We start from the raw sequence: 27,762 nt of genomic DNA on the forward strand, positions 1-27,762 counted from the left end.
AAGATGACCTGATTTCCAAAAGGCATTAAGTTAAAGATGACACATTTCTTTAATATTTTAAGCAAGATTACTTTTTTATTTCCATCTTTTACAGTTTCAAAGGAAAAGTTTGGGCACCCTGCATGGTCAGTACTTAGTAACACCCCCTTTGGCAAGTATCACAGCTTGTAAACACTTTCTGTAGCCAGCTAAGAGTCTTTCAATTCTTGTTTGGGGAATTTTTGCCCATTCTTCCTTGCAAAAGACTTCTAGTTCTGTGAGATTCTTGGGCCATCTTGCATGCACTGCTCTTTTGAGGTCTATCCACAGATTTTCGATGATGTTTGGGTCAGGGGACTGTGAGGGCCATGGCAAAACCTTCAGCTTGTGCCTCTTAAGATAGTCCATTGTGGATTTTGAGGTGTGTTTAGGATCGTTATCCTGTTGTAGAAGCCATCCTCTTTTCATCTTCGGCTTTTTTACAGACGGTATGATGTTTGCTTCCAGAATTTGCTGGTATTTAATTGAATTAATTCTTCCCTCTACCAGTGAAATGTTCCCCGTGCCACTGGCTGCAACACAAGCCCAAAGCATGATCGATCCACCCCCATGCTTAACAGTTGGAGAGGTGTTCTTTTCATGAAATTCTGCACCCTTTTTTCTCCATACTTTCCTGCGTCCTCACCACAAAATTCAGCGCCAGAAGTTTGCAAAGGAACATCTAAACAAGCCTGATGCATTTTGGAAACAAGTCCTGTGGACTGATGAAGTTAAAATAGGACTTATTGGCCGCAATGAGCAAAGGTATGTTTGGAGAAAAAAGGGTGCAGAATTTCATGAAAAGAACACCTCTCCAACTGTTAAGCCCAGGGGTGGATCGATCATGCTTTGGGCTTGTGTTGCAGCCAGTGGCACGGGGAACAGTTCACTGGTAGAGGGAAGAATCAATTAAATACCAGCAAATTCAGGAAGCAAACATCACACCATCTGTAAAAAAAAAAGCTGAAGATGAAAAGAGGATGGCTTCTGCAACAGGATAACGATCCTAAACACACCTCAAAATCCACAATGGACTACCTCAAGAGCACAAGCTGAAGGTTTTGCCATTGCCCTCACAGCCCCTGACCCAAACATCATCGAAAATCTGTGGATAGACCTCAAAAGAGCAGTGCATGCAAGACGGCCCAAGAATCTCACAGAACTAGAAGTCTTTTGCAAGGAAAAATGGGCAAAAATCCCCCAAACAAGAATTGAAAGACTCTTAGCTGGCTACAGAATGCGTTTACAAGCTGTGATACTTGCCAGAGGGGGCGTTACTGACCATGCAGGGTGGCCAAACTTTTGCTTCGGGCCCTTTTTCTTTTTTGTTACTTTGAGACTGTAAAAGATGGAAATAAAAAAAGTAATCTTGCTTAAAATATTAAAGAAATGTGCCATCTTTAACTTTATGCCGTTTGGAAATCAGGTCTTTTACTTGCTTAGTAACAGTAACAGAAATTTTGACCAGGGGTGCCCAAACTTTTGCATGCCACTGTATGTATAGAATGCCTTGGGATTCTCTTTACTCCTACTTGCTAAGGACTTTTCATGGCCCCTCCTGGCTTTCCTAATTCCTTTCTTGAGTTCTTTTCTGGCTTCTTCATATTCTTCAAGGTCCCTGTTTGATTTTTAGCTTCCTAAACCTTATATATGCTTCCTTTTTCTTGTCTAAATTCACAACCTCTCTCAAAATCCAAGCATCCCTTACCTTATCATTCTTGTCCTTCCTTCTTACTGGAATATGCCAGTCCTGTACTCTTTGCAAGCTGCACATGTCAGATGTGAACTTTGCCCCAACTCTCCCCAGCTCCTGCCCAATACCAGTACTCTCGTAATTTGCCCTCCCACTATTTGATACCTTCCCACAAGGTCTAATCTTACTTTTATTCATAGCTATCTTAAAATTAGGGAGTGTAATCAGTGTTTCCTAAATGCTTCCCCACTGAAGGGTCAATCAGCTGGCCAGGCTCACCTCCCAATACAAGGTGCAGTACAGCCCCTCCTCTAGTTTGACTGTGGACGTGCTGTTTTAAGAAACTCTCCTGGATGCACCTAACAAATTTTGCCTTATCTAACCCTCTTGCACTAAAGCTGGTTAGAGTCTATATTGGGGAAGTTGAAGTCACCCACTATGACAACCCTGCTGTTTTTGCACCTCTGCCTGCATTTCTGTTTCTCAATTTCCTGGTGGCTATTGGGGGGGTCTGTAGTATAGACCTCTCTTATTTTTGAGTTCAGTGGATGAGCCCTCCATTACAGCCCTTCTGAGTGCAGCTGTGATATTGTCCCTGATTAGTAGTACAACTCCTCCCCCTCTTTTACGTCCCTCTCTCTCTTCTGAAACATCAAAACCCTGGAACATTAAGCAGCCAGTCTTGTCCCTCTCTCAACCAGTTCTCTGTAATGGCCACAACCTTATTTCCTTCAGGAAGAAGGAAAATATTTCAGACGCACCTGTGTGATGTAATGAACATAGATAGAAAAACGATCAGGCGATACTAGATTTGTGGAGAGAAGTGTGATAGGATCAAATTTCAGGTGGAAAGGGTTCCAGGTGGCACTTGCTGCAGAAAGGGATGTGGCAATGGGTAACGAAAGGTAAGGAGGTTAGAACAGGTGTTGAGATGGGAGGTGAGGATCACACGGCATAACGGGGTGTGGAGTGGGGTTCAGGCTGCACAGTGAAGAGGGAAGATCAGATGGCAATTCATGTAGTATAGTGGAGTGTTCAGGTGACACCTCATGAGGATATTGAGGCTCTGGTCAAGAAAAAGATGGAAGCATACATTGGGTTCAGGAGGATGGGGACGTGTGAATCCCTTAATGACTATAAAAAGCTTAAGAATACACTTAAGAGGGAAATCAGGAGAGTAAAGAGGGGGTATGAGATGCATGTGGCAGGTAAGATTAAGGAAAATCCCAAGAGTTTCTATAGATATATTAAGAATAAAAAGGATGGTTAGGGAGAGAATACGTCCCCTTAGAGATCAGCAGGGCCACCTATGCCTCAAGCCACAGAAGATGGGTGGGATTTTTAACGAATATTTCTTCTCTGTGTTTACTGTGGAGAAAAATCATAGTTGCTCAAGAGATAAGGGAAACAAGTGGTGATGTTTTGGAGGACATTCATATTACCAGGGAGGAGGTATTTGCAGTTTTACAGTGCATTAAGGTGGATAAATCCCCAGAGCCTGACTGAGTGCATCTTCAGACTTTGTGGGAGGCCAGAGAAGAAACTGCAGAGACCCTTGCGGAGATATTTGCTTCATTGTTAGCATTGTTTCCAGTGACGGGAAGGTGGCCAATGTTGTTCCGTTGTTTAAGAAGAGTAGCAAGGACAAGCCAGGGAACTACAGGCTGGTCATCCTGACATCAGTGGTGAGGAAGTTGCTGGAGGGAATTCTGAGGGACAGAGTCTTTGGATTGACAGAGTCTGATTAGGAGGAGTCAGCATGGCTTTGTGCGTGGGAAGTCGTGTTTAATAAATCTTTCAGAGATTTTGAAGAGGTAATCAAAAAGGTGCATGAGGGTAGGGCAGTGGATGTTGTCTGTTTGGACTTTAGCAAGGCCTTCGACAAGGTCCCATACTGTAGGCTAGAAGGTTAGGTGCCATGGAATCTGGGGAGAGCTAGTTCGGTGGATTCAAAATTGACTCAGAGGGAGGAAGCAGAGGGTGCTGGTTGAAGGTTGTTTCTGTGAATGGAGACCAGTGACTAGTGGTGTGCTGCAGGGGTCGGTGTTGGGACTCTTGTTCATCGTTATTTATATAAACTCGAGGGCTTCGGTTCAGAGGACTTCGGAGCAGCTAAGTTTTTTTCTGTTTATCACTTTTATTAGGGTTTTAAGTGTAAGGGTTAGTTTTTGTTAGGGTTTTAAGTGTAAGGGTTAGATTTTTATAGCTTGCTTTAGTAAGTGTTTTAAAAGTATTTTCTGACTAGTTGAGTGGGGGCTGGACTGCGCAGGCGCGGCGCGGGCAGCTTAAAAAAGCAAACAGCCTATAGAGCGGGCAGCGTCAGAGCGGGCAGTGGAGTGAGAGGCAGCAGAGTGGTCGGGCTTTGGCTCAAGGGGCTTCGGCGTGACGGAGCAAGGAGGGTAAGTAGCTGGTAAGTAGGTAAAGGTTAGGTTTACCTGTTATCTATTATAGATTTGTAGGTGGGATTAACTAGGGGGAAAAGAAAAGGTAGTCAGATGGAGGACATGGTCATATGCTGCAGCTGTTTGATGTGGGAACTCATGGACCTTGCTGTTTGATGTGGGAACTCATGGACCTTGCTGCGGTCCAAGATGGCCACATCTGCAGTAAGTGCTTGAGGCTGGACGAACTTCGGCTCAGAGTTGATGAGCTGGAGTCGCAGCTACAAACACTGCGCAGCATAAGGGAGGGAGAGAGTTATGTAGACATGGTCCATCAGGAGGCAGTCACCCCCCTTAGAGCAGGTACATCTGAGGTTCAGGATGCAGATAGAATGGTGACTGTCAGGGGAGGGAAGAGGAAGAAGAAGTCGGGCAGGCAGACAGAGCAGGGAACCCCAGAGGCTGTTCTCAGAAACAGGTTTTCCGCCTTGGAGGCTGTTGAGGGGGATGACCTGCAGGGGCCTAGCTGCAGTAACCAGGTCTCTGGCACTGGGACTGGTACTGCTGCTCAGAAGGGAAGGGTGGGAAAGAGACATGCAGTAGTGATAAGGGACTCGATAGTCAGGGAAACAGATAGGAGGTTCTGTGGCATTGAGCATGAATCCCGGATGGTATGTTGCCTCCCAGGTGCCAGGGTCTGGGATGTCACTGATCGGGTCCACAGGATTCTTGAGCAGGAGGGAGAGGAGCCAGAAGTTGTGGTCCATGTTGGCACCAACGACATAGGTAGGAAGGGAGATTAGGTCCTGAAGAGTGAGTTCAGGGAGCTAGGCAGAAGACTGAGGAACAGGACCTTAAGGGTAGCAATCTCAGGATTGCTGCTGGTGCCACGTGATAGTGAAGGCAGGAACAGGAGGAGATGGCAGATAAATGTGTGGCTGAGAAGTTGGTGCAGGAGGGAGGGTTTTAGATTTCTGGCTCATTGGGATCTCTTCTCGGGAAGGTGGGACCTGCACAGAGAGGACAGGTTACACCTGAACCAGAAGGGGGCCAATATCCTTGCAGCTAGGTTTGCTAGAGTGGTTCGGGAGGGTTTAAATTAGATTGTGAGGTGGAAGGGAACCGGAGGAGTAGGTCAGAGGAAGAAGGGGATGGGGAAAAGTTAGATCAAACAGGTAGAGAGGCTTTGGGGAAGGAGAAGCAGAATACAGGCTATAAAAGTAGTAAGGTAGATGGACTGAAGTGTGTTTACTTAAATGCAAGAAGTGTCAGGAATAAGGGAGATGAACTGAGGGCTTGGATAAGTATGGAGGACTGTGATATTGTGGCTATTACTGAGACGTGGCTGACCTCAGGGCAGGAGTGGATATTGAATATTCCTGGTTTTCGGTGTTTTAAGAGGGATAGGGAAGGGGGGAGAAGAGGAGGACGGATGGTGATACTGGTCAGGGACACTGTTACGGCTGTGGAAAGGATGGATGTTGTAGAAGGATCATCTCTAGAGTCCGTATGGGTAGAAGTAAGGAACAAGAAAGGAGCAGTTACTCTACTAGGAGTATTCTATAGGCCCCCCAGTAGCAGTAGAAATATAGAGGAGCAGATTGGCAGGCAGTGTTTGGAGAGAAGCAAAAATAACAGGGTTGTTATAATGGGAGACTTCAACTTCCCAAATATAGACTGGAACCTGCTTAGTGCCAAAGGTTTAGATGGGACGGAATTTGTTAAATGTGTCCAGGAGGGATTCCTGACGCAGTATGTCGACAGGCTGACTAGAGGGAATGCCATGCTAGATCTAGTTTTAGGAAATGAACCGGGACAGGTGAAGGATCTATTGGTGGGTGAGCATTTGGGGGACAGTGACCATTGCTCCGTAACCTTTAAGATTGTCAGGGACAGGTGCAGAGAGGACAAGAAGATATTTAATTGGGGAAGGGTGACCTATGAGGCTATAAGGAGAGAACTTGGGAGTGTAAAGTGGAATGTCCTTTTTGAAGGGAAATGTACCATGGAGATGTGGTCGATGTTCAGGATCTTATGCAGGATGTTAGGGATAAGTATGTCCCGGTGAGGCAGAGAAGGAATGGCAGGGTGAAGGAGCCGTGGGTGACGAGAGAGGTGGAACAACTAGTTAGGGACAAGAAGGTAGCATACATAAGGTATAAGCAGCAAGGTTCAGACAGGGCCCGTGAGGAATATAGAGTAGCAAGGAAGGAACTTAAGAAAGGGCTGAGGAGAGCTAGAAGAGGACATGAAAAGGCGTTGGCTAGTAGGGTTAAGGAAAATCCCAAGGCCTTTTTCAAGTACGTGAAGGGTAGGAGGATGGCTAGGGTAAAGGTAGGTCCGATTAATGACAAAGGTGGGAGAATGTGCCTGGAGGCGGCGGAAGTGGGAGAAGTTCTCAATGAATACTTCTCTTCGGTATTCACCGAGGAGAGGGGTCTTGATGACGCGGAAGGGAGTGCTGGTAAGGGTAATGTTCTCGAGGTTGTAGATATCAAGAGAGAGGATGTGTTGAAGTTGTTAAATAATATCAAGACAGATAAATCTCTGGGGCCTGACAGGATTTTCCCCAGGCTGCTTCGAGAGGCGAGGGAGGAGATTGTTGAACCGCTGGTAAGGATCTTTGAGTCCTCTTTGTCCACGGGGATGGTGCCGGAGGATTGGAGGGTGGCAAATGTTGTCCCCTTGTTCAAAAAAGGTAGTAGGGATAGTTCAGGGAATTACAGACCGGTGAGCCTTACGTCTGTGGTGGGTAAGCTGTTAGAAAGGATTCTAAGGGATAGGATCTATGAACACCTGGAGAATCATGGACTGATTAGGGACAGCCAGCATGGCTTTGTGAAGGGAAGATCTTGCCTCACAAGCCTGATAGAGTTCTTTGAGGAGGTGACCAGGAAGATTGATGAGGGTAGTGCGGTGGATGTGGTCTACATGGATTTTAGTAAGGCGTTTGATAAGGTTCCTCATGGTAGGCTTCTTCAGAAGGTCAGAGGCCAAGGGATCCTGGGAAGCTTGGCTGTGTGGATTAGGAATTGGCTTGCCTGTAGAAAGCAGAGGGTTGTGGTGGAAGGAGTGCTCTTGGATTGGAGGGCAGTGACTAGTGGTGTCCCACAGGGATCGGTTCTGGGCCCTCTACTTTTTGTGATATTTATAGATGACTTAGATGAGGGGGTGGAAGGCTGGGTTAGTAAGTTTGTGGACGACACTAAGATCGGTGGTGTTGTGGATAGTGTGGCGGGCTGTCGGAGCTTACAGAGGGTTATTGACAGGATGCAGAGCTGGGCTGACAAGTAGCAGATGGAGTTCAATCCGTAGAAGTGTGAGGTGGTACACTTTGGAAGGACAAACTTCAGGGCAGAGTACGAGGTAAATGGCAAGGTACTTGGCAGTGTAGAGGAGCAGAGGGATCTGGGGGTTCATATTCACATTTCACTGAAAGTTGCCTCACAGGTGGATAGAGCAGTTAAGAAGGCCTATGGGATGTTAGCTTTCATAAGTTGTGGGATTGAGTTTAAGAGCCGCGAAGTGATGATGGAGCTTTACAAAACTCTAGTTAGACCACACTTAGAGTACTGTGTTCAGTTCTGGTCGCCGCATTATAGGAAGGATGTGGAGGTGTTGGAGAGGGTGCAGAGGAGATTTACCAGGATGCTGCCTGGATTAGAGCGTATGGAATATGAGGAAAGGCTTAAGGTGCTAGGGCTTTATTCACTGGAAAGGAGGAGAATGAGAGGAGACATGATAGAGGTATATAAAATATTGAGAGGAATAGATAGAGTAGACAGCCAGCGCCTCCTTCCCAGGGCACCAGTGCTCAAGACGAGAGGGCATGGCTTTAAGGTTATGGGTGGGAGGTTCGGGGGAGACGTCACGGGGAGGTTTTTCACCCAGAGAGTGGTTGGTGCATGGAATGCACTGCCTGGGGTGGTGGTGGAGGCAGATACATTGGACAGGTTCAAGAGTTTGTTGGATAGGCATATGGAGGAATGTGAGATAGAGGGATATGTGGGAGTAAAGGGTTATATAATGTGAGGGTGGTTTGATGGATGGCACAACATGGTGGGCCGAAGGGCCTGTTTTGTGCTCTATGGTTCTATGGTTTTGATGCAAATGCACATGGCTTGATCAGTAAGTTTGCAGATGACATGAAATTAGGAGGTGTTGCTGATAGTATAGAAGGTTATCTTAGCTTACAGGGGGATCTTAATCAGTTAGGGAAGTGGGCCAAGGAGTGGCAAATAGATTTCAATACAGATAAGTGAGAGGTGATGTACTTTGGAAAGTCAAACCAGCATAGAACTTGTGCTATGAATGGTAGGGCACTAGGGAGAGTAATGGAACAGAGGGTGGCATCACAGGTAGACAGTGTGGTGAAAAAAGGCATTTAGCATGCTGGTATTCATAAGTCAGGGCTTTGAGTCTCGGAGTTGGGAAATTATGTTGCAGTTGTCTAAGTCATTGGTGAGGCCGCACTTGGAGTACTGTGTACAGTTTTGGTCATCCTTTTATAGGAAAGATGTGGTTAAACTGGAAAGAGTGCAGAAAATATTTACGAGGATTTTGCCAGGACTAGGAGGGCCTGAGTTACAGGGAGAGGTTGGCCAGGCTAGGTCTTTATTCCTTGGAATGTAGGAGAATGAAGTGTTTAAAATTATGAGAAACATAGATATGGTAGGTGGTAACAGTCTTTTCCCCCGGGTAGGAGAGTCCAGAACTAAGGGGCATAGGTTTAGGGTGAGAAGGGAAAGATTTGAAAGGGACCTGAGAGACAACTTTTTTTACGCAGAGGGTAGTGAGTATATGGAATGAGCTGCCAGAGGAAGTGGTTGAGGTAGTTACGATAGTATAATTTATGAAACACTTGGATAGGTCAAAGTCACGGTCAAGTTTATCGTCGTATGCGCAGGTGCAATGAAAAACTTACTTGCAGCAACATCACAGGTACATAGCATCATATAAGCAACATTCACAAGAAAAACATAAATTAAACATGAATTAGGCACAAATTTACAAGAAAGAACACTATTGGAACAAAAAACACAAAGTCCATTTTACTGCAAAATTATCAAAGTGGTCATAGTGTTGCTGAACTGTGGTGATTAGGGTTTTGCCGGTTGGTTCAAGAACCGAATGACTGAAGGAAAGTAGCTCATCTTGAACCTGGTGGTGCGGGACTTCAGACTTCTATATCTCATGCCCGTTGGTAGCTGCAAAAAGACGGCATGGCCCAGTCTTTGATAGATGTTGTCTTGAGGCAGTGCCTGCTGTACCATTGAGGGCACATCCCTCTCCACCAATGGTGGGGAGGGATGTGCTTGTGATGTATTGGGCAGAGTACACCATTCTCTGCAACTTATTACATTCATGTGCATTTGAATTGCCATACCAGACCATGATGCAAACAGTCAGGATACTTTCAACAATGCATCTGTAGAATTTTGTTAGGTGCTTGGAGGAATGTGGGCTGAATGCAGGAAATTGGGACTAGCTGCGTGGGCACTATGGTCGACATGGACTTGTTCAGCCGAGGGACTGTACCCGTTCTGTGTTGTTCTATGACTGTATAAGGAGAGGAAGGGGTTTGGACAGAGGGGTTAAGGGAAAATTAAATGTGATGAGAGGTGTGTGTATTGTGAGGATGGTAGGGTGACAGGACAGGGCTGTGGGTAGAGGAGGATGATGGGACGAGGTGATGTGGGGCAGGGGTAATAGGACAGGGGTTGTGGGAAGGAGACAGTGATACAATTGTAGTATTTGATGAAATGGGTGGATTGGGTGCAAGCTGCACATCAGAGTGGTGAGGGTGGATCCAGGAGCAGCACATATTGCAGGTGGTGTTGTCAAGGGGTCTGTACAAAGGTGCTGTGGAGGTACCCAAGTATCACTTACCTTGCAGACCTTCAGTTTGCTACTGCACTTGCAAGATAATTGTGTCCCTGATCTTCCTGATGATGGAAGCACCTGGACTAACTTGGACCAAGATCCTCCACAATGCTGCGGAGGGAATGACACCATTATGTATGACCCTGATGAATCCTAATTTTGCAGCCCCTCCTCTCTGTCAGGTAGTGGTGTGCTGATATGGGGGAGATGTTGGAAGGAAAGAGCATGTAACTTGCCCACATAAGTAAACCCATCAAGCTCCTCAAGCCTGTTCATTATCTACATCCTAATTTCATCCACCCACTTTTGTTCCTTGATCTCAAAAGCCCTTCCATAACAAAAAAAATTAGATTTCAAAATGTTCAATTATCTTTACCTCCACAGCTTTTAAGGGAAGAGAGTTCCAGATTGCCATATCCATTGCATGAAAAATTGTTGATTACTACCTTAAATATGTACAGAATAAATTTGAATTTGTGAACGAAAGATCTTGTAGAGTTTTTAATTCATTTTATGTTAAGATGCTTTCTTTTTCTTTATTTCTCAATTCAACTCCATTTCACCTGAAGTCAGATTCTTTGCTGGGATGGATTCCATAGAGTTTGGGTTCTCTGAAACTTCACTCAAATTCCTCCTCAGATTCCCTCTAAACCTTCCACTTCTCACCTTATACCTATATTCTCTTAGATGCCTCCCAGCATGGGAAGTAGATTTTTACTATATAATCCTATCTTTCCCCCTCATAGTTTTAATATATCTTTTATGCCTTGGCGATTCAAGTACTCACCCAGACACATTTTAAGTGAGAACTGGCCTCCACCACTTTCTCAGATAGTGCATTCCAGATTGCATTCACTCTTAGAGTGAGAAAAAATTCCCCAGATCCCTTCTAAGCTTTGCTTACCTAAAACTATGCCCTCTGGTTTTAGACATCTACATTAAAGGGAAATGTTTCTTTGTATGTAGAACATAGAACAGTACAGCAGAATACAGGCCTTCGGCCCACCATGTTGTGCCAACCTTTAAACCGCACCTAAGACTATCTAACCCCTTCCTCCCACATATCCTTCTATTTTAAATTCCTCCATATGCTTATCTAGCAATCTCTTGAATTTGACCAACCTACCTGCCTCCACCACCGCCCCAGGCAGCGCATTCCATGCCCCAACCACTCTCTGGGTAAAAAACCTTCCTCTGATATCTCCCTTGAACTTCCCTATCTATGCCCTTCATTATTTTGTATACCTCTATCAAGTCCCCTCTCAGCCTCCTCTGCTCCAAGGAAAACAAACCCAGCTTATCCAGTGTCTCCTCATTCCTGAAACATTCCATCTCAGACAAAATCCTGGTGAAGAAGCAAGAGACTGCAGATGCTCGAATCTGGAACAAAAAAATCAAACTGCTGGAGAAACTTAGTGGGCCAAGGGATGGTCAAAGATTTGGGTTGAGACCCTGCATCAGGACTGAGAGTGGAGAGGGAAGTTGGCCAATATAAAGAAATGATAGGGAAGGTTGAGACAGGCTGGTAGGTGACATTTGGAACCAGGTGAGGTGGGAGGTGAATGGCAGATGCAGACAGGTGGGGGAATCGGAGGAGCAGTGTTGAGACAGAGGTTGGTAATTAATAGGTGGAAATAAATATCAGAAAAGAACAAATAAAAATAGGCAGATGGAGCCAGGTGAGGTGGGGAGAGGGAAAGGTAGAGGCAGAGGCTGGGAGGAGATGGGTGACTCCATCTGCCCATTGTCCCCCACCTCACCTGGTTCCACCTATCACCTACCAGCCCGTCTCACCTCTCCCTTTCACCTCTTTATACTGGCTGTCTTCTCTCTACACTCTCAGTATTGATCATCCCTTTGCCTCCACAGATGCTACTTGATCTCCTGAGTTTCTCTATCAGCTTTTGTTTTCCTTATCCGAGTTTTTATATTCTACATCACAGCCAAGCATCCCATTTGCCTGTTTTATTACCTTACCTACCTGTTCTGCCACCTTCAGGGATATATAGACTTGTACCCCAAAATCCCTCTGTCCATCAACACTTCCTAGAGCCCTACCATTTACTGTGTATTACCTAATCTTGCTTCCCTTCCCAAAGTGCATCATCTCACATATGTCAGGATTAAATTTCATTTGCCACTGCTCCACTTTAGCCTTAAACAACCTTTGTTGTCTACAATGCAACCTATTTTCTTATCATCTGCAAAATTATTCTCTATCTAACTCATTCGTATCATTTTGTGTTTGTTTTGCAGAGATTAACACAGCCACTTTAACTAACATTGACCATAAGTTTGCAACCAACTTGATCAAGCAACTTCTTCGCAAATGTAAATGGGATGAAGCTTTGCTCCTACTGACTGGGGGATCTAATGAAATGCAAACCAAAGAAGCTGTTTTTAGATATGACTTTTCAGATTTGGATCTTTGCAAAATTACATGTGCCCTTAACCAGCATAACAACAAAGAACGGCTTCTGCAGAAGTTAATAGATTATGGAGGTGAGACTTTAATTAAAATGAATATCAGTCTTAAAGATGCCTCATATCCTCCTCCTCTTTGATATCTTAAATCTGTGCCTCCACTTCATATCATAAATACTTCATTGTTATAAAGGGACATTCCCTTCCACATTTTTCTATCAGCACGTACTGACACACTCTTCATTGTTTATTGTTTTTACAGCTCCTGCATGTGGAGTTGGTACTAGAGAATCTCCAATGCAGCTTTCGTTGAAAAAGGATGATTTCAAGCTTGTGCATTTCTTGTTGAAGAATGGGGCGAATCCACGTGATCTTACTATCATGCCAGGCGACACCCCTCTTCATGCAGCAGTCTATATTGTTCTGGACAAAAGGGGTAAAACTTAAGCTTGACTTGCTTTCTTATTCTTAACAAACTTCACTACAGTTCTTAATATAAACTTGCATCTTTGTTGAATTAACTTTACAATATGGAAATGTAACCAGAATTTAAAACGTTTTAAAAGATCTGTGTTTCCAGAACTTTAGAAATGCCCCTTGTTCCTTAGAATCATAGAGTCTTACGGCATGGAAATAGGCCCTTCGGCCCAACCTGTCCATGCCAACTGTGTTGTCCAGAGAGGTAGTCCCATCTGCCCTCTAAACCTCTCCTATCCATGTACTTATCTAGATAGCTTTTAAATGTTGCTAATGTGCCCACCTCAACCAGTATTTATGGCAGCTCATTCCAAATACATACTACCCACTGCATGAAGACGCTGCCCCTGATGTCCCTTTTAAATTTCTCACCTCTGTTCTTAAACCTATGCCCTATTGTTTTTAGCACCCCCTCCCTGGGAAAAAGACTATGTGCTTTCACCCTGTCCATGCTCCTATGCTCCTCATGACCTTTGTCAGGTCACCCCTCAATCTCCTACATTTCAGGGAATAAAGTCCCAGTTTACACAATCTCTCCTTGTAACTCAGGCCCCCAAGTCCAGGCAAGATCCTGGTAAATCTCTTCTGCACACTTCCTAACTTAATAACATCTTCCCTAAAACAGGATGACCAAAACTGTACACAATACTCCAAGTGAGGCCTCACCAATGTCTTATATAACTGCACCATAACTTTCCAACTCCTGTGCTCAGTGCCCTGACCAATGAAGCCCAGCATGCCAAACACCTTCTTCACCACCCTATTTACCTGAGACCCTGCGTTCAGCGAACTATGCACTTGCATAGTCCCTCTGTTTCATAACACTTTGCAGGGCCCTACCATTTACTGTATATTGGACCTACTATTTACTCTATCTATACTGGTTTGATCTCCCAAAGTGCAATACCTCACATTTATCTGGATTGAAAGCCATTTGCCAAAACTCAGCCCACATACCGAGCTAATCAAGATCCCCCTGTAATTTTTATAACCTTCTACACTGTCTACAATACCAGCTATTTTAGTATCATCCGCAAACTTACTAACCATGCCTTGTACATCTATATCCAAATTGTTTATATAAGTTACAAATAACAAAGTTCGCAGCACTGAACCCGTGGCACACCCCTAGACAAAGGCCAGTCCGAGAAACAACCCTCGACCATCACCCTCGGCTTCGTAGTACTGAGCCAATTATGAATCCATATCCCCCTGGATTCCATGTGATCCAGCCTTCCAGACTAGCCTGCTATGAGGGACCTTGTCAAAGGCCTTGCTAAAGTCCATATAGACAACATCCACTGCCCTACCATCATGTACCCTCTTGGTTATCTCCTCAAAGAACTCCAAAAGATTTGTCAGACATGACTTCCCATGCATGAAGCCGTGCTGACTGACCCAAATCAGACCCTGTCTCTCCAAATGTTGGTAGATCCTGTCCCACATAATCCCCTCCATCAATGTCAGACTCACTGGCCTGTAGTTTCCTGGCTTGTTTTTGCTACCATTTTAAAACAATGGTACCACATTAGCTACTCTCCAATCCTCTGGAACCTCAGCTCCAGCCAGAGATGAAGGAAAAGTCTCTGCAAGGGCCTCTGCAATTTCTTCTCTTGCTTCCCATGAGGTCTGAGAATGCACCAGGTCAGGCCCTGGGGATTTATCCACCCTTAATGCACCTTAAGGCCTCTGATACTTTCTCCCTGGTAATTCCTATGTGGTTGTTATGAGAAAAGTTCTTTTGGTATCTTAAAGATAAAGGTATCTGGACACACAGTCTTTGTACTTTAAAAGGAGAATTTTATTCGCAAAGACCGACGCTGGAACAGAATGTGAAGGAACAAATGCACCCTCGCACTAAGGTGATCGCGAAACGTGGGGGGAGTCGCAACAGGAGTGAAGTGTGCATGCGCGCGCGCGCACACACACACACACACACACACACACACCTCTCGAACTAGTACAAATGATCAGGGAACGAACAAATACGTTGTCTGGACCCCCTGAATCGGGACAAACAACGGCTCTATGCTACTGGGAATCTACTCAGGACACTCCTAGACCCCTGTGGAAGTGCACCCTCTCACCTGTGGTCTCGACCCCAGCAGCATTCGGAAAAGAGGAAGAGAGCCCACGTGTACCATCTTTTATAGGGCTGTAGCAGAGTGGAGCCCGCTCAGGTGAAACAAGCCAATGATTCAGGGTCAAGAACAAAGGTGGGTTACGAGCCAATCCTCAGGTGTGCTCTTTAATGGGTGGGGCAGTGACAGTGGTGTAGCTTCCGACCTGATAGGCAATGCTATCATCCGACCATGGGGGTCAGTAGTATTGTCACTGTCATTTGACCCCTGGCCTTTCATACTACAGTGGTCCAAGACATCATCACTCATTTCCTCAGCATTTCCTTGACAGAAATTCCTTCGTGAAACATGAATGTTTTTGAACATTTGTATGATATTCCTAATTCTCTTCTGATTTTGCCAACATGGCATATATATTCCCATTATTTTCAAACTTGCATCCCTTTATATTTCAGTTTTACTGGAATCCAAGAGGGAACCACATCAGAGATCTAGCATTTTCCTTGGATTTCTTCTGGTGTTCTACCATTGTTATGGGATTTAAGGGCTTTGGTCGTAATGGTGTAATTTTCTACTTTAAAGAGGTATAGAAAAAGACAATAGCATGCAAATACAGGAAGTCTCTGGGTTACGAACGAGTTCCGTTTTTGAGACTGTTCGTAACCCGATTTTATATGTAACTCGGAACAGTGTCCGCACATGTGCACTTGGGCCGGGGATTGCGGCCACACATGCGCACTTGGGCCGGGGATCGCGGCCGCACATCCGCACTTGGGCTGGGAATCGCGGCCGCACGTGCGCATTGGGGCCGGGATTGGGCCAAAGAAGGTGTACCGCCGCCGTGGTAGGATTGGGGGCCAGTCCCGCTTACAAACTGACCACAAAGGTCAGTTCGTAAGTACAGGTGTTCGTAAGTCGGGGACTTCCTGTATGTTGCCATATTTTTAAATACATGAACAGCAACTTCAATTTAATTTTAAGTATTTCTGATTATGTTTGAGAACATCTAATCCCATGGTTAACTTAGGGGAAAAATATACTGAACATAAAATCAAGAATGTTGTTTAAACCTTCAAGATATTGTTTAAAGGCATTTTGATGAATGGCCAGGTACTGTACATCTGACCTATTACTATTAATGTACATCTGTACTATTAACATCTGAAATAAGTAAGACAGGTGTTGGGGTGTTATTATAGCTTTAAGTATTCCTTTGCAGGTGGGGTACAATATGGAAATTATGTTAACAAAAATGTCATCAGTGTGGAGTGATTGTTGGTAAAACGGCTGGAGGAGTTGCTTTCAAGGACAAGATAATGTGGTAGAAGTCTTAAAAATAGCAGAAATTTTTTTTGGAGTAGATGGATCAATGGAGAGATAATGAATAAATGCAAATTTAAGAAATTTGAAAGGCAACATTTGATATGCCCTTTTCATAATGTTAACCTACAAAAGAAATTGTTGAAACTGTCCACAAAAGTTCTAAAAGGGAACTTGGCAAGACTGCACTTGCAGTTTTGATCACCTTAACTAAGAAAAGATGAACTTGCTATCAAGAATGTACCAGGGATGGCAAGTTTGCTGCAGATTAAGACTGTTTTCTCTAGATTTTAAGAAAATGGAGGTAATCTCAGTAAAGCGTACAAAATTCTTGAGGGGTTTGACAGGCTAAATGCAGGGGGGATATGTAGTCTAACTCAAGAGTTCAGGATTAGGGGACAGTGTTTGAAAATAAAGGGTAGGCCATTTACAACTTATATGAGGAAAGGTTTCTTCACTCAAAGGGTGGTGATCGTTTGGAATTTTCTACCCCAAGGGGATGTGGAGGCTCAGTTGTTGCATTAATTGAAAACAGGGAATGATGGACTTCTGGCCTTTAAGAGAACCAAGGGATGTAGGAATTATCCTGGCAAATGGCATCGATAGGTAATCAGCCAAGATCTTGATGAATGGCTCGAAGGGCTGGATAGCCCAGTCATAAGAAATATGAGCAGGCATAGGCCATCTGGCCTGTCGAGCCTGCTCCACCTACCTGTCTTTTCCCCATAACTCTAATTCCCCTACTATGCAAAAATCTATCACTGTGTCTTAAATATATTTAATGAGGTAGCCTCTACTGCTTCCAGGGCAGAGAATTCCACAGATTCACTATTCTTTGGGAAAAAGCAGTTCCTCATCTCTGTGCCAAATCTATTCTAGTCAAACCTACCAGTGGAAACAACTTTCCTGCTTCTATCTTATCTATCCCTTTCATAATTTTGTATGTTTCTATAAGATCCCCTCTCATCCTTCTGAAATCCAGCGAGTATAGTCCCAGGCAAATCAATCTCTCCTCATGGGCTAACCCCTTCATCTCCGGATCAACCTGCACTGCCTCCAAAACCAGTATATCTTTTCTCAAGTAAGGAGACCAGAACTGCACGCAGTACTCCAGGTGTGGCCTCACCAGTACTCTGTACAGTTGCAGCATAACCTCCCTGCTCTTAAATTCAATCCCTCGAGCAATGAAGGCCAACATTCCATTTGCCTTCTTGATAGCCTGTTGCACCTGCAAACCAACCTTTTGCGACTCATGCATTCCCAAGTCCCTCTGCACAACAGCACGCTGCAACCTTTCACCATTTTAAATACTAATCTGATCTTCTATTTTTCCTTCCAAAGTGGATGACCTCTCATTTACCAACATTGTACTCCATCTGCTAGACCCTTGCCCACTCACTTAACCTATCTATCTCTCTGCAGACTCTCTGCATCCTCTGCACAATTTGCTTTTCCACTCAATTTAGTGTCATCAGCAAACTTAGGTATGCTACATTTGGTCCTCCCTTCCAAATCATTAATGTATATTGTGAACAGTTGCAGGCCCAGCATCGACCCCTGTGGCACCCCACTCACCACTGATTGCCAACCAGAGAAACACCCATTGGTGTGAAACATCTATTGGTTAACCAATCCTCCATCCATGCTAATACATTATCCCCAACTCCATGCATCCTTACCTTATGGATAAGTCTTTTACGTGGCACCTTATTGAACCCCTTCTGGAAATCCAAGTATACAACATCCACCTGTTCCCCTCTATCCACTGTGCTCATTATATCCTCAAAGAACTTCAGTAAGTTTGTCGAACAGAACCTGCCCTTCCTGGATTCATGCTGTGTCTGCCTGATGGAATCATTTCTATCCAGATGTCTTGCTATTCCTTCTTTAATGATAACTTCAAGCATTTTCCTGACTACAGGCGTTAAGCTAACTGGCCAATAGTTACCTGTCTTTTGCCTACATCCTTTTTTTAAACAGTAGTGTGACATTCTTTGTCTTCCAATCTGCCGGGACCTGCCCAAAATCCAGAGAATTTTGGGAAATTATCACAAATGCTTCCACTATAATTTCCGCCATTTCTTTCAGTACCCTGGGATGCATTCCATCAGGACTAGGGAACTTACCTACCCTCAGGCCCACTAGTTTTCTCAGCACTACCTCTTCAGTGATAGTGATTGTATTGAGGTTCTCACTTCCCATTGCATGCATAACATCTCTTTCGCATGTTAGACATATCCTCTACCGTGAAGGCCGACACAAAATAGTAGTTCAAAGCCTCAGCCATTTCCCCCTTCTTGTCTTCCAAGGAACCTACAGTTCACTTTAGTCACTCTTTTCTGCTTTATTTAATTATAAAAACTTCTACTACCTGTTTTTTATATTTTGTGCTAGTCTACTTTCATAATCTATCTTCCCTTTCTTTATTGATTGCTTAGTGGTTCTTTGTTGCTTTTTAAAATTTTCCCAGTCTTCCAGTTTCCCATTACTCTTGGCGACTTTATCTGCATGAGCTTCTAGCTTGATGCCTTCCTTTATTTCCTTAGTTATCCAAGGCTGCCTCTTCCCACCCTTACTGTCCTTGCTTTTCACTGGAATATACTTTTGTTGAGCACTGGGAAAAATCTCTTTAAAAGTCTTCCACTGTCCCTCAACTATCCCACCATATAGCCTGTGTTTCCAGTCTATGCTAGCCAATTACTCCCTCAGACTGTTGTAGTGTCGCTTGTTTAGGCAGAATACATTGGTTTTAGATCGAACTATTGAACCCTCCATTTGTATGAGAAATTCAATTTCACTGTGATCACTCTTTCCAAGAGGATCCCTAACTATAAGATTGTTAATTCCACCTATCTCATTGCACGGGACCAGATCTAAGATAGCATGTTCCCTTGTAGGTTCAGTAACATGCTGTTCAAGAAAGCTGTCATGGATGCATTCTATGAAGTCTTTCTCAAGACTGCCTCAACCAAATTAATTCGCCCAGTCTATGTGAAAGTTGAAGTCACCCATGACAACTGCTGTTCCATTCTTAGATGCATCAGATATTTCTTGGTTTATTGCCTGTGCCACTGTAATGTTATTACTTGGTGGCCTATAGACAACTCCCACCAGTGATTATTTTCCCTTCACTATTCCTAAGCTTTACCCTGATGGATTCAACATTCTGCTGCTTAGATCTTATATCATTTCTCACTATTGCCCTGATCTCATCCTTAAATATGAGTGCTACCCCACCACCCTTACTTTGCTGCCTATCCTTCCATATTACCTGATAGCCTTGGATATTTAATTCCCAATCATTTCCACCCTGCAATCACATTTCTGTAGTGGCCACTAAATCATACCCATTTGTAGTGATTTGTGCCACAAGTTCACTGACCTTGTTTCGAATACTACGGGCATTCAGATAAAGCGCCCTTGCACTCATTGTCCTTTTAGAATCTGGTAATTTTTGTGTCATTTGCGTTTGGCTTTTCTGTACTCCACTGTTTCTTTTCTCTTTTCTAACTTTTGCATTGGTCTCTGCATTGCTGCTTCTCTGTCTTTTTCCATGGATTCCCATCTCCCTGCCATATTAATTTAAACCATCCCCAACAGCACTTGCAAACAATCCCCCTGGGATGTTGATCCCATTCCTGCCCAGGAGTAGACCATCCGGTTTGTACTGGTTCCACCTCCCCCAGAACTGGGTCCAATGCCCCAGGAATGTGAAACCGTCCCTCATGTACCACTGCTCAAGCCACATATTCATCCTAACTATTCTGCTATTCCTACTTTAACTAGCATGTGGCACAGATAGCAATCCTGAGATTACTACCTTTGAGGTTCTACTTTTCAATTTATCTTCTCGCTCCCTAAATTCGGCTTGTAGGACCTCATCCTGCTTTTTTCCTATATCGTTGGTACCTACATGCACCACGACAACTGGCTGTTTATCCTCCCCTTCCAGAATGCACTGCAACCACTCTGAGACATCCCTGACCCTTGCACCTGGGAGAGAACGCACCAGCCAGGAGTCCCGTTTGCAGCCACAGAAGTTCCTGTCTATTCCCCTTACCATGGAATTTCCAGCACTATAGCTCTGCCACTCTTATTCCTCCTCTCCTGTGCAAAAGAGCGACTCACAGTGCTATGATCTTGGCTACTGCTGCCTTCCCTTCATGAGCCATCTCTTCCAGTGCCCAAAGTGGTATATCTGGTTTGGAGGGAAATGACCGCAGGGGACTCCTGCACTATTCCTGCTACTGTTCTGCCTGTTGGTCACCCATTCCCTATCTTTTCTTAGGCCCTTAAACTGCGGTGTGATCAACTCACTAAACATGTTATCCACAACGTTTTCAGCATGGTGGATGCTCCAAAGTAAATCCATGTGCAGCTCCGGTGCTGTCATGTGCTCTTTCAGCAGCTGCAGCTGACACACTTCCTGCACACGTAGTCTTCAGGGACTCTGGCAGCCTCCCTGAGTTCCCACATTGCGCAGGAGGAGAATGACACAGCTCACCTGCCATAACTAAAAGCTTTGAGGGAAAAGTTTGACTAGCTTAAGAAGTAGTAGAAAACTATGTTATGTTGTCAGTTACCAGTTACCTCATTTAAGTTTCAATTACTAAGCAATTAGTCCATCTGAGTAGTTTAAAGGTGAAATGTTGAGAGTCTTATCTGGTCCTCTCTGAAGCCTCCTCTCTGAAGCCTCGCGAGACAAAGCCTCAAAGTCCCACTCTTGTACTTGGCCACTCCTACAATGACCACTCCACTTGAGCTTGCCTTCCTTTTATTGCAGCAGTTAGCCAATAACCCAATCAATGAGACTTGCTGTTTTAAATCCTTCCTGCTTTAGCTCTCGCTCCCGATAAGTGAAACTCACCAGCAATGAGACTTGCTGTCCTGCTCCTATTTCTGGAATTCTTAGGATAAAGGGAAATACTGGAACAAACTGAGGCAAATTCGGCTGTCACCATGGACCTCATTATCATAAAAATATTATATTTGTCTTGGGAATCCTTCTGGCAGGAATTCTGGAGACCTCTGGGAGGATTCTCCATGGCAAAGCTTTCAGGCCAAAAGGTCCTACCATCACATGTGGTCCAAACACACCTGCTCACCAAACAAGTAAAGTTTTCAAACATGTCACCAGACTCCCTAACCTTAGAACTGTCTGAAGTGCTTTTTGTTTATTTGAGTTTATGAGAAAGTTTCTAAAACTTTCAAAAACAAACTCAAAGAACCCAACAAAGTTGCACAAAAATGTTAAAAATACTCAAATAAAATCCTAAAATATTTGGATACATTTAAACTACTGAAATACTTTAAAAAAAGTATAATATAATGAGGCAGTCTATCTAATTGCTTATTTAAAAGTAGTTTTAAAAAGCTCTTGCAGCTTTTTCCTTCTATTCAAATCAAGGACAGAAGACCCATTTCTTATGATGAGTGAGCAACAAGGGTAGGGCTTTAATCAAGTTCCTCTTTACACTGAACTTTATAAGAAGCACAGCATCTTAGAACACCCTGTTGCGAATCGAGAACAGATATATTTCTAGGTTCATATCCATGGAAAGTGCAGACTTGAAAATTGTGGGGTAATGATGGGGAAAGCTAGCAGTTTCATTCTCATCACTGCAACAAACCTCTACCAAGAATACAGAGCAAGAGTAGGAGAGTGGATTTAGGCTAGATATCTTGCAATGAAAACTACGCTGTAGGCTTAGTGGAAGAAAACATCCACTTCATTCATTACTCCCACACTGTGAAAGGGCTGGATGGCTTGGAGTTTGTCAAATGTGTTCAGGAAAGTTTTCTAAATCAATATATAGAGGTACCAATGAGAGAGAATGCAATACTTGATCTCCTATTAGGGAACCAGACAGGTCAGGTGACAGAAGTATGTATAGGTGAACGTTTTGGGTCCAGTGACCATAATATCATTAGTTTCAATTTAATTATGGATAAGGATAGGTCTGGTCCTCGAGTCGAGGTTCTAAATTGGAGAAAGGCCAATTTTGTGGAAATGAGAGGATCTGGGAAGAGTGGATTGGGATAAGTTTTCAATGGCAAGGATGTGTTCAGTAAGTGGAAGGCCTTCAAAGGTGAAATTTTGAAAATGTAGAGTTTGCATGTTCCTGCCAGGATTAAAGGCAAAGTTAACAGGCATAGGGAACCTTGGTTTTTAAGGGATATTGGTGATCTGGTGAAGAAAAGGAGGTGTATAGCAGATAAAGGCAACTAGGAACAAATGAAGTACTTGGAGAGTAAAGAAAATGTAAGAAAATACAAAAGAAGGAAATCAGGAAGGCAAAAAGAAGACATGAGGTTGCTCTGGCAGATAACGTGAAGGTAAACCCGAAGGGTTTCTACAAGTATATTAAGAGTAAAAGGATAGTAAGGGACAAAATTGGTCCCCTAGAAGATCAGAGTGCTCGTCTATGTGTGGAGATCTTAAACAGTTTTTTTGCATCAGTATTTACTCAGGATTCTGGCATAGTGTATATGGAAGGAAGGGAAACAAGCAGTAGTGTCATGGAACATATAGAGATTAAAGAGGAGGAGATGCTTGCTGCCTTACAGCGAATAAAGGTAGATAAGTCCCCCGGGCCTGACAAGATATTTCCTCGGACCTTGAGAGAGACTAGTGTAGAAATTGCAGGTGCCCTGGCAGATATATTTAAAATGTCCTTAGTCACGGGTGTGGTGCCGAAGGACTGGAGGGTAGCTCATGTTGTTCCGTTGTTTAAAAAGGCTCTAAAGGAAAACCAGGTGATTACAGGCCGGTGAGCCTGACATCAGTAGTAGGTAAATTATTGGAAGGTGTTCTGAGAGATCAGATATACAAGTATTTGGACAACCAAGGGCTGATTAAGGATAGCATGGCTTTGTGCGTGGTAGATCATGTTTAGTGAATCTTGTAGAGTTTTTCGAGGAAGTTATCAAGAAAGTAGATGAAGGAAAGGCTGTGGATGTTGTCTACATGGACTTTAGTAAGGCCTTTGACAATGTCCTACATGGGAGGTTAGTTCAGAAGGTTCAGACACTAGGTATCCATGGAGAGATTGTAAACTGGATTCGAAATTGGCTGTGTGGGAGAAGACAGTAGTAGTGGATGATTGTTTCTCAGACTGGAGGTCAGTGACTAGTGGTGTGCCTCAGGGATCTGTGCTGGGACCACTTGTTGTTTGTTGTCTATATCAATGGTCTAGATGATAATGTGGTAAATTGGATCAGCAAGTTTGCTGATGACACCAAGACTGGAAGCATTGTGGACAGCGAGGAAGACTTTCAAAGCTTGCAGAGGGATCTGGACCAACTAGAAAAATGGGCCAGAAAATGGCAGATGGAATTTAATGCAGACATGTGTGAGGTGTTGCATTTTGGAAGGGCAAATCAAGGTAGGACATGCACAGTAAATGGTAGGGCACCGTGGAGTGTGGAGGAACAAAGGGATCTGGGAGTTCTGATACATAATTCCCTGAAAGTGGCATCACAGGTAGACAGGGTTGTAAAGAAGGCTTTTGGCATCCTGGCATTCATAAATCAAAGTATTGAGTATAGTTGGGATGTTATGGTGAGGTTGTATAAGACATTGGTGAGGCCAAATTTGGAGTATTGTGTGCAGTTCTGGTCACCTAACTATGGGAAGGATATCAGTAAGATTGAAAGAGTGCAGAGAAGATTTACTAGAATGTTGCCAGGTGTTCAGGAGTTGATTTACAGGGAAAGATTGAACAGGTTAGGACTTTATTCCTTGGAGCGTAGAAGAATGAGGGGAGATTTGATAGAGGTTTACAAAATTATGAGGGGTATAGACAGAGTAAATGCGAGTAGGCTCTTTCCACTTAGATTGGGAGAGATAAGTACGAGAGGACATGGCTTTAGGGTGAAAGGGGAAAGGTTTAGGGGGAACTTCACTCAGAGAGTGGTGGGAGTGTGGAACAAGCTGCCATCTGACGTAGTAAATGCGGGCTCACTCTTAAGTTTTAAGAGTAAATTGGATAGATACATGGATGGGAGAGGTCTGGAGGGTTATGGACTGTGTGCAGGACAATGGGACTAGCGGAATAAGGTTTCGGCACAGACTAGAAGGGCCGAATGGCCTATTTTCTGTACTGTAGTGCTCTATAGTTCATTCTAGGCTGTAATCAGTAGGCAGCACTGTTTGGATGTTAAGTTAATTTTAATGTAGTTTTTATTGTTCTGTTCTATTTGCAGATGAGTTTGGCTTGCACATATTGAAATATCTGTTAGAAAAGTACAGCTCTGAAACTAGCTTTCCATCCCTCAACACCAGCTCTCAAGATAATGATGGAAATACAGTGCTGCACATCATATTTCAGAAACCCTTTTCAAAAAATCACGAGGAAATAATGGATCTGATAACCAAGTTTGAAATCAATGACAGGGTGAAAAACAAGGAAGGGAAACTATTTTCCTACAAAATTAAGAAAGATGACCAACGATTCATTGTGTGGAATAAAGTGAAATCACGTAACCGAAAGAAGAGAGAACAAAATGACCAGAGCCAGAAGGCACGGACTTCAAAGAGTGTGAAAAATGTAATGAACAGAAAGTGGCCCTCTCATCAGACAACAGAGATGTCGAGCGTTCCACTGTCTGACATATGTAATCCTAATGATGCCAACCCTCAAGCAGAATTAGAAGGGCATTCATTAAAGTCATTGAATGAAGAACACGTTTTAACTGCTCAAGAAATTCTTGTGAATGAAATTGCAAAAATGATTCAACAACTTGATGTAATTGAGACTCCAATAGAAGAACACCCTTTAAAAATGCCCCTTTCTGATGGCCAGCTGAGTGACTCAACTCAGCCTTTGCAGGTGAAGTCTGAAGTTCTCAAAAGAGACTGTTTCCAAAATGCTGATCATGTTGAAGCTGTAATGTTGAATGGGACTGGTGATACAATGCAGCAAAACCTGATACCTGAAGAAGTGACCAATTTACAGGACCTGGACTTTGATAATATGACGTGGGAGATTGAATGTACGTCAGAAGTACTGAAGAAGCTTGGTTCCAGAGACGTACCTCAGCACATGAAAACAAAAACTATAAAAGTGATTCAACAACTTGGCAATGGAGAATGGACACAAAGCCTCCAGAAACCACTCAAGCACCTGAAAAGCCCCATCAAACTTTATGAAGCTAAACTTGACAAAGGAGCAAGAATGCTATGGGAACTAGCAGTGGACTTTTCACCCCGCTGTAGTGAAAAGCCGGAGAAGATCTTTGAATCTGAGCTTTCTTCTCATCCTCAGGAGAGAGTCACAGGAAGGATATATAGTGAGATCATTCGAATCTGGGATATTATCCTGGACCACAATAAACTTGATCGAGCCCTGATTACAATTGACAGTTCTTACAACCGTGGAGCATCCTGCAGCCTCCGGAAGAAGCTTAAAGGTATAAGCAAAGCTGTGTATACCTCAAATTTAAATGCCCAAAAGAAGATCCCATTGATCTTTGTAGAATATGTCAATTGGAAAGAACTGAAAGAAAAACTACCTGAATACTTCCCGCCTGCCAGTGCAGTCGAGACGGAATATAACATAATGAAGTTCCATAGTTTTAGCACCAATATGGCTCTTAATATCATTACTAATCTTGAGTCCAGGGTTGAATATCCTTTCAGAGTGGGAGAGTTGGAGTATGCAATAATTGACCTTGACCCCAAGCCATTGGAAGCAATCATTCTCATTGGACGAAGTGGAACAGGGAAAACCACTTGCTGTCTGTACAGACTTTGGAAAAAATTTCAGCTCTACTGGAAGAAAATACAAGAGGTTGGGAGCCCCCTGCTGATGCGACAGCTTTGGCATAAAAAGAAATTTCTGGTTGACAATGAAAAGGAAGCAGCAGTGATCAACAGAACAGATCACTCTGATTGTGCCAATGGGGAGAACGTTTTGCACTGCAACGATCAAAGCTGCAATTTGCATCCAAATGGAACAGCAGTTGGTAGTTGTGACAGCAAATTGACATGTGATCATGAAGAGGAGCCAGCAAATTCTACTGATATTGACCGACTTGAGCACTTGCATCAAATTTTTGTCACCAAAAACCATGTCTTATGCCAGGAAGTCTTGAAAAACTTTATTGAGCTTACCAAGTCCACCAAAGCCACAAACCATTTCAAACCTCCTGATCCCATGTGTTATAGACTTCAGGATATTAAGGATGAGAATTACCCCCTATTCATGACGTCTAAGCAATTGCTGTTGTTGATTGATGCATCCTTGCCAGAACCATTTTTCCCTCGGAATGAAGATGGCAGTCTAAAAAGGAACATTGTGGGTTGGTCTGTTCAAGAAGAAATGACAATACCAGATTTGCGTGCTGAGGATGAGGAAGAGGAGTATGAAGGAGAGTTTCTGGATGATGAACAAATGGCTGTAGAGGATCACAGCAAAGAATTTGATCCTCGTGTCTTTGTTACTTATGAAGTATTTACACGTGATATTTGGCCCAAAATGGTAAAAGGCAAACCTCAGTTTAATCCAGCTTTGGTATGGAAGGAGATCAAATCCTTCTTAAAAGGTTCCGTCGAAGCTTTAAATAGCCCTCAAGGCTGTCTAACAGAAGAACAGTATATTAAACTGGGAAAAAAGAGAGCACCAAACTTCCATGAAGACAGAACAGAAATCTACTCGTTTTTTCACATGTACCAGCAGATAAAATTGCAGTGGAGATATTTTGATGAGGAAGATTTGCTGTACAGCCTTTCCCTGCGACTGTCGAAATTAGATGAACTTCCATGGTCTATTCATGAACTGTATGGGGATGAAATACAGGATTTTACACAAGCAGAGCTTGCCACCATCATGAAGTGCATCAATGACCCAAATTCTATGTTCCTTACTGGTGATACAGCTCAGAGCATTATGAAGGGTGTGGCTTTTCGCTTTAGTGACCTGCGTTCCCTGTTTTATTATGCCCGTGATTCCAGTCAAGGCAATAAAAAACAATATAATGTAGAAGTGCCAAGCAAAATATACGAGCTACACCAGAACTACCGATCACATTCAGGTAATGCAAATAATTTTTTGATAAATTATTAAAAATGCACATATACAATCTTAGTGATATTTAGGAAAAAAATACTTATTTTTGTTTGTACCCCTGAACTGAGAACATAAAGTCTTATTTTAAGCTCTTTCCAAAACTACTCGCTCACCATTCATCCATATGGTGTAGTTGTACATGGTGGATGCATCAGAGTGTCCAAATTGCCTCATTTGCAGCCAGAGCCAAGATTGTGGTGGCTCAGCTGTGCAGAGAGGGAGGGAAAAGGTCAAGGGAGCCTTTGTGTATGGAATTCTATAGTTAGGGGAGCAGACAGGCTTTTTTGCGGTTAGAAATTTGATTCCAGAAGAGAACATAGAACATAGCACATGAACAGGCCCTTCAGCCCATGTTGTTTTGCTGAACTAATTAAATTAGTCATTAATTGCCTAACTAAGCTAATCCCTTCTGACTA

At 43.5% G+C, this 27,762-nt stretch overlaps 1 protein-coding gene across 9 annotated transcripts in view; it reads left to right on the forward strand.

Annotated features, from left to right (window-relative positions):
• The window catches only part of LOC127574141 (TPR and ankyrin repeat-containing protein 1-like), a 221,543-nt gene that overhangs the window by 91,815 nt on the left and 101,966 nt on the right, over positions 1-27,762 (forward strand). For all 9 annotated transcript variants that reach the window (XM_052022874.1, XM_052022876.1, XM_052022879.1 and 6 more), the window contains 3 exons: positions 12,232-12,477; positions 12,662-12,835; positions 24,483-27,311. In XM_052022874.1, coding sequence (XP_051878834.1) covers positions 12,232-12,477; positions 12,662-12,835; positions 24,483-27,311 — 3,249 coding nt within the window. The remainder of the gene's footprint in view (positions 1-12,231; positions 12,478-12,661; positions 12,836-24,482; positions 27,312-27,762) is intronic.

This window comes from Pristis pectinata, chromosome 9 (genome assembly GCF_009764475.1).
Source record: "Pristis pectinata isolate sPriPec2 chromosome 9, sPriPec2.1.pri, whole genome shotgun sequence".
Lineage (NCBI taxonomy): Eukaryota > Metazoa > Chordata > Chondrichthyes > Rhinopristiformes > Pristidae > Pristis > Pristis pectinata.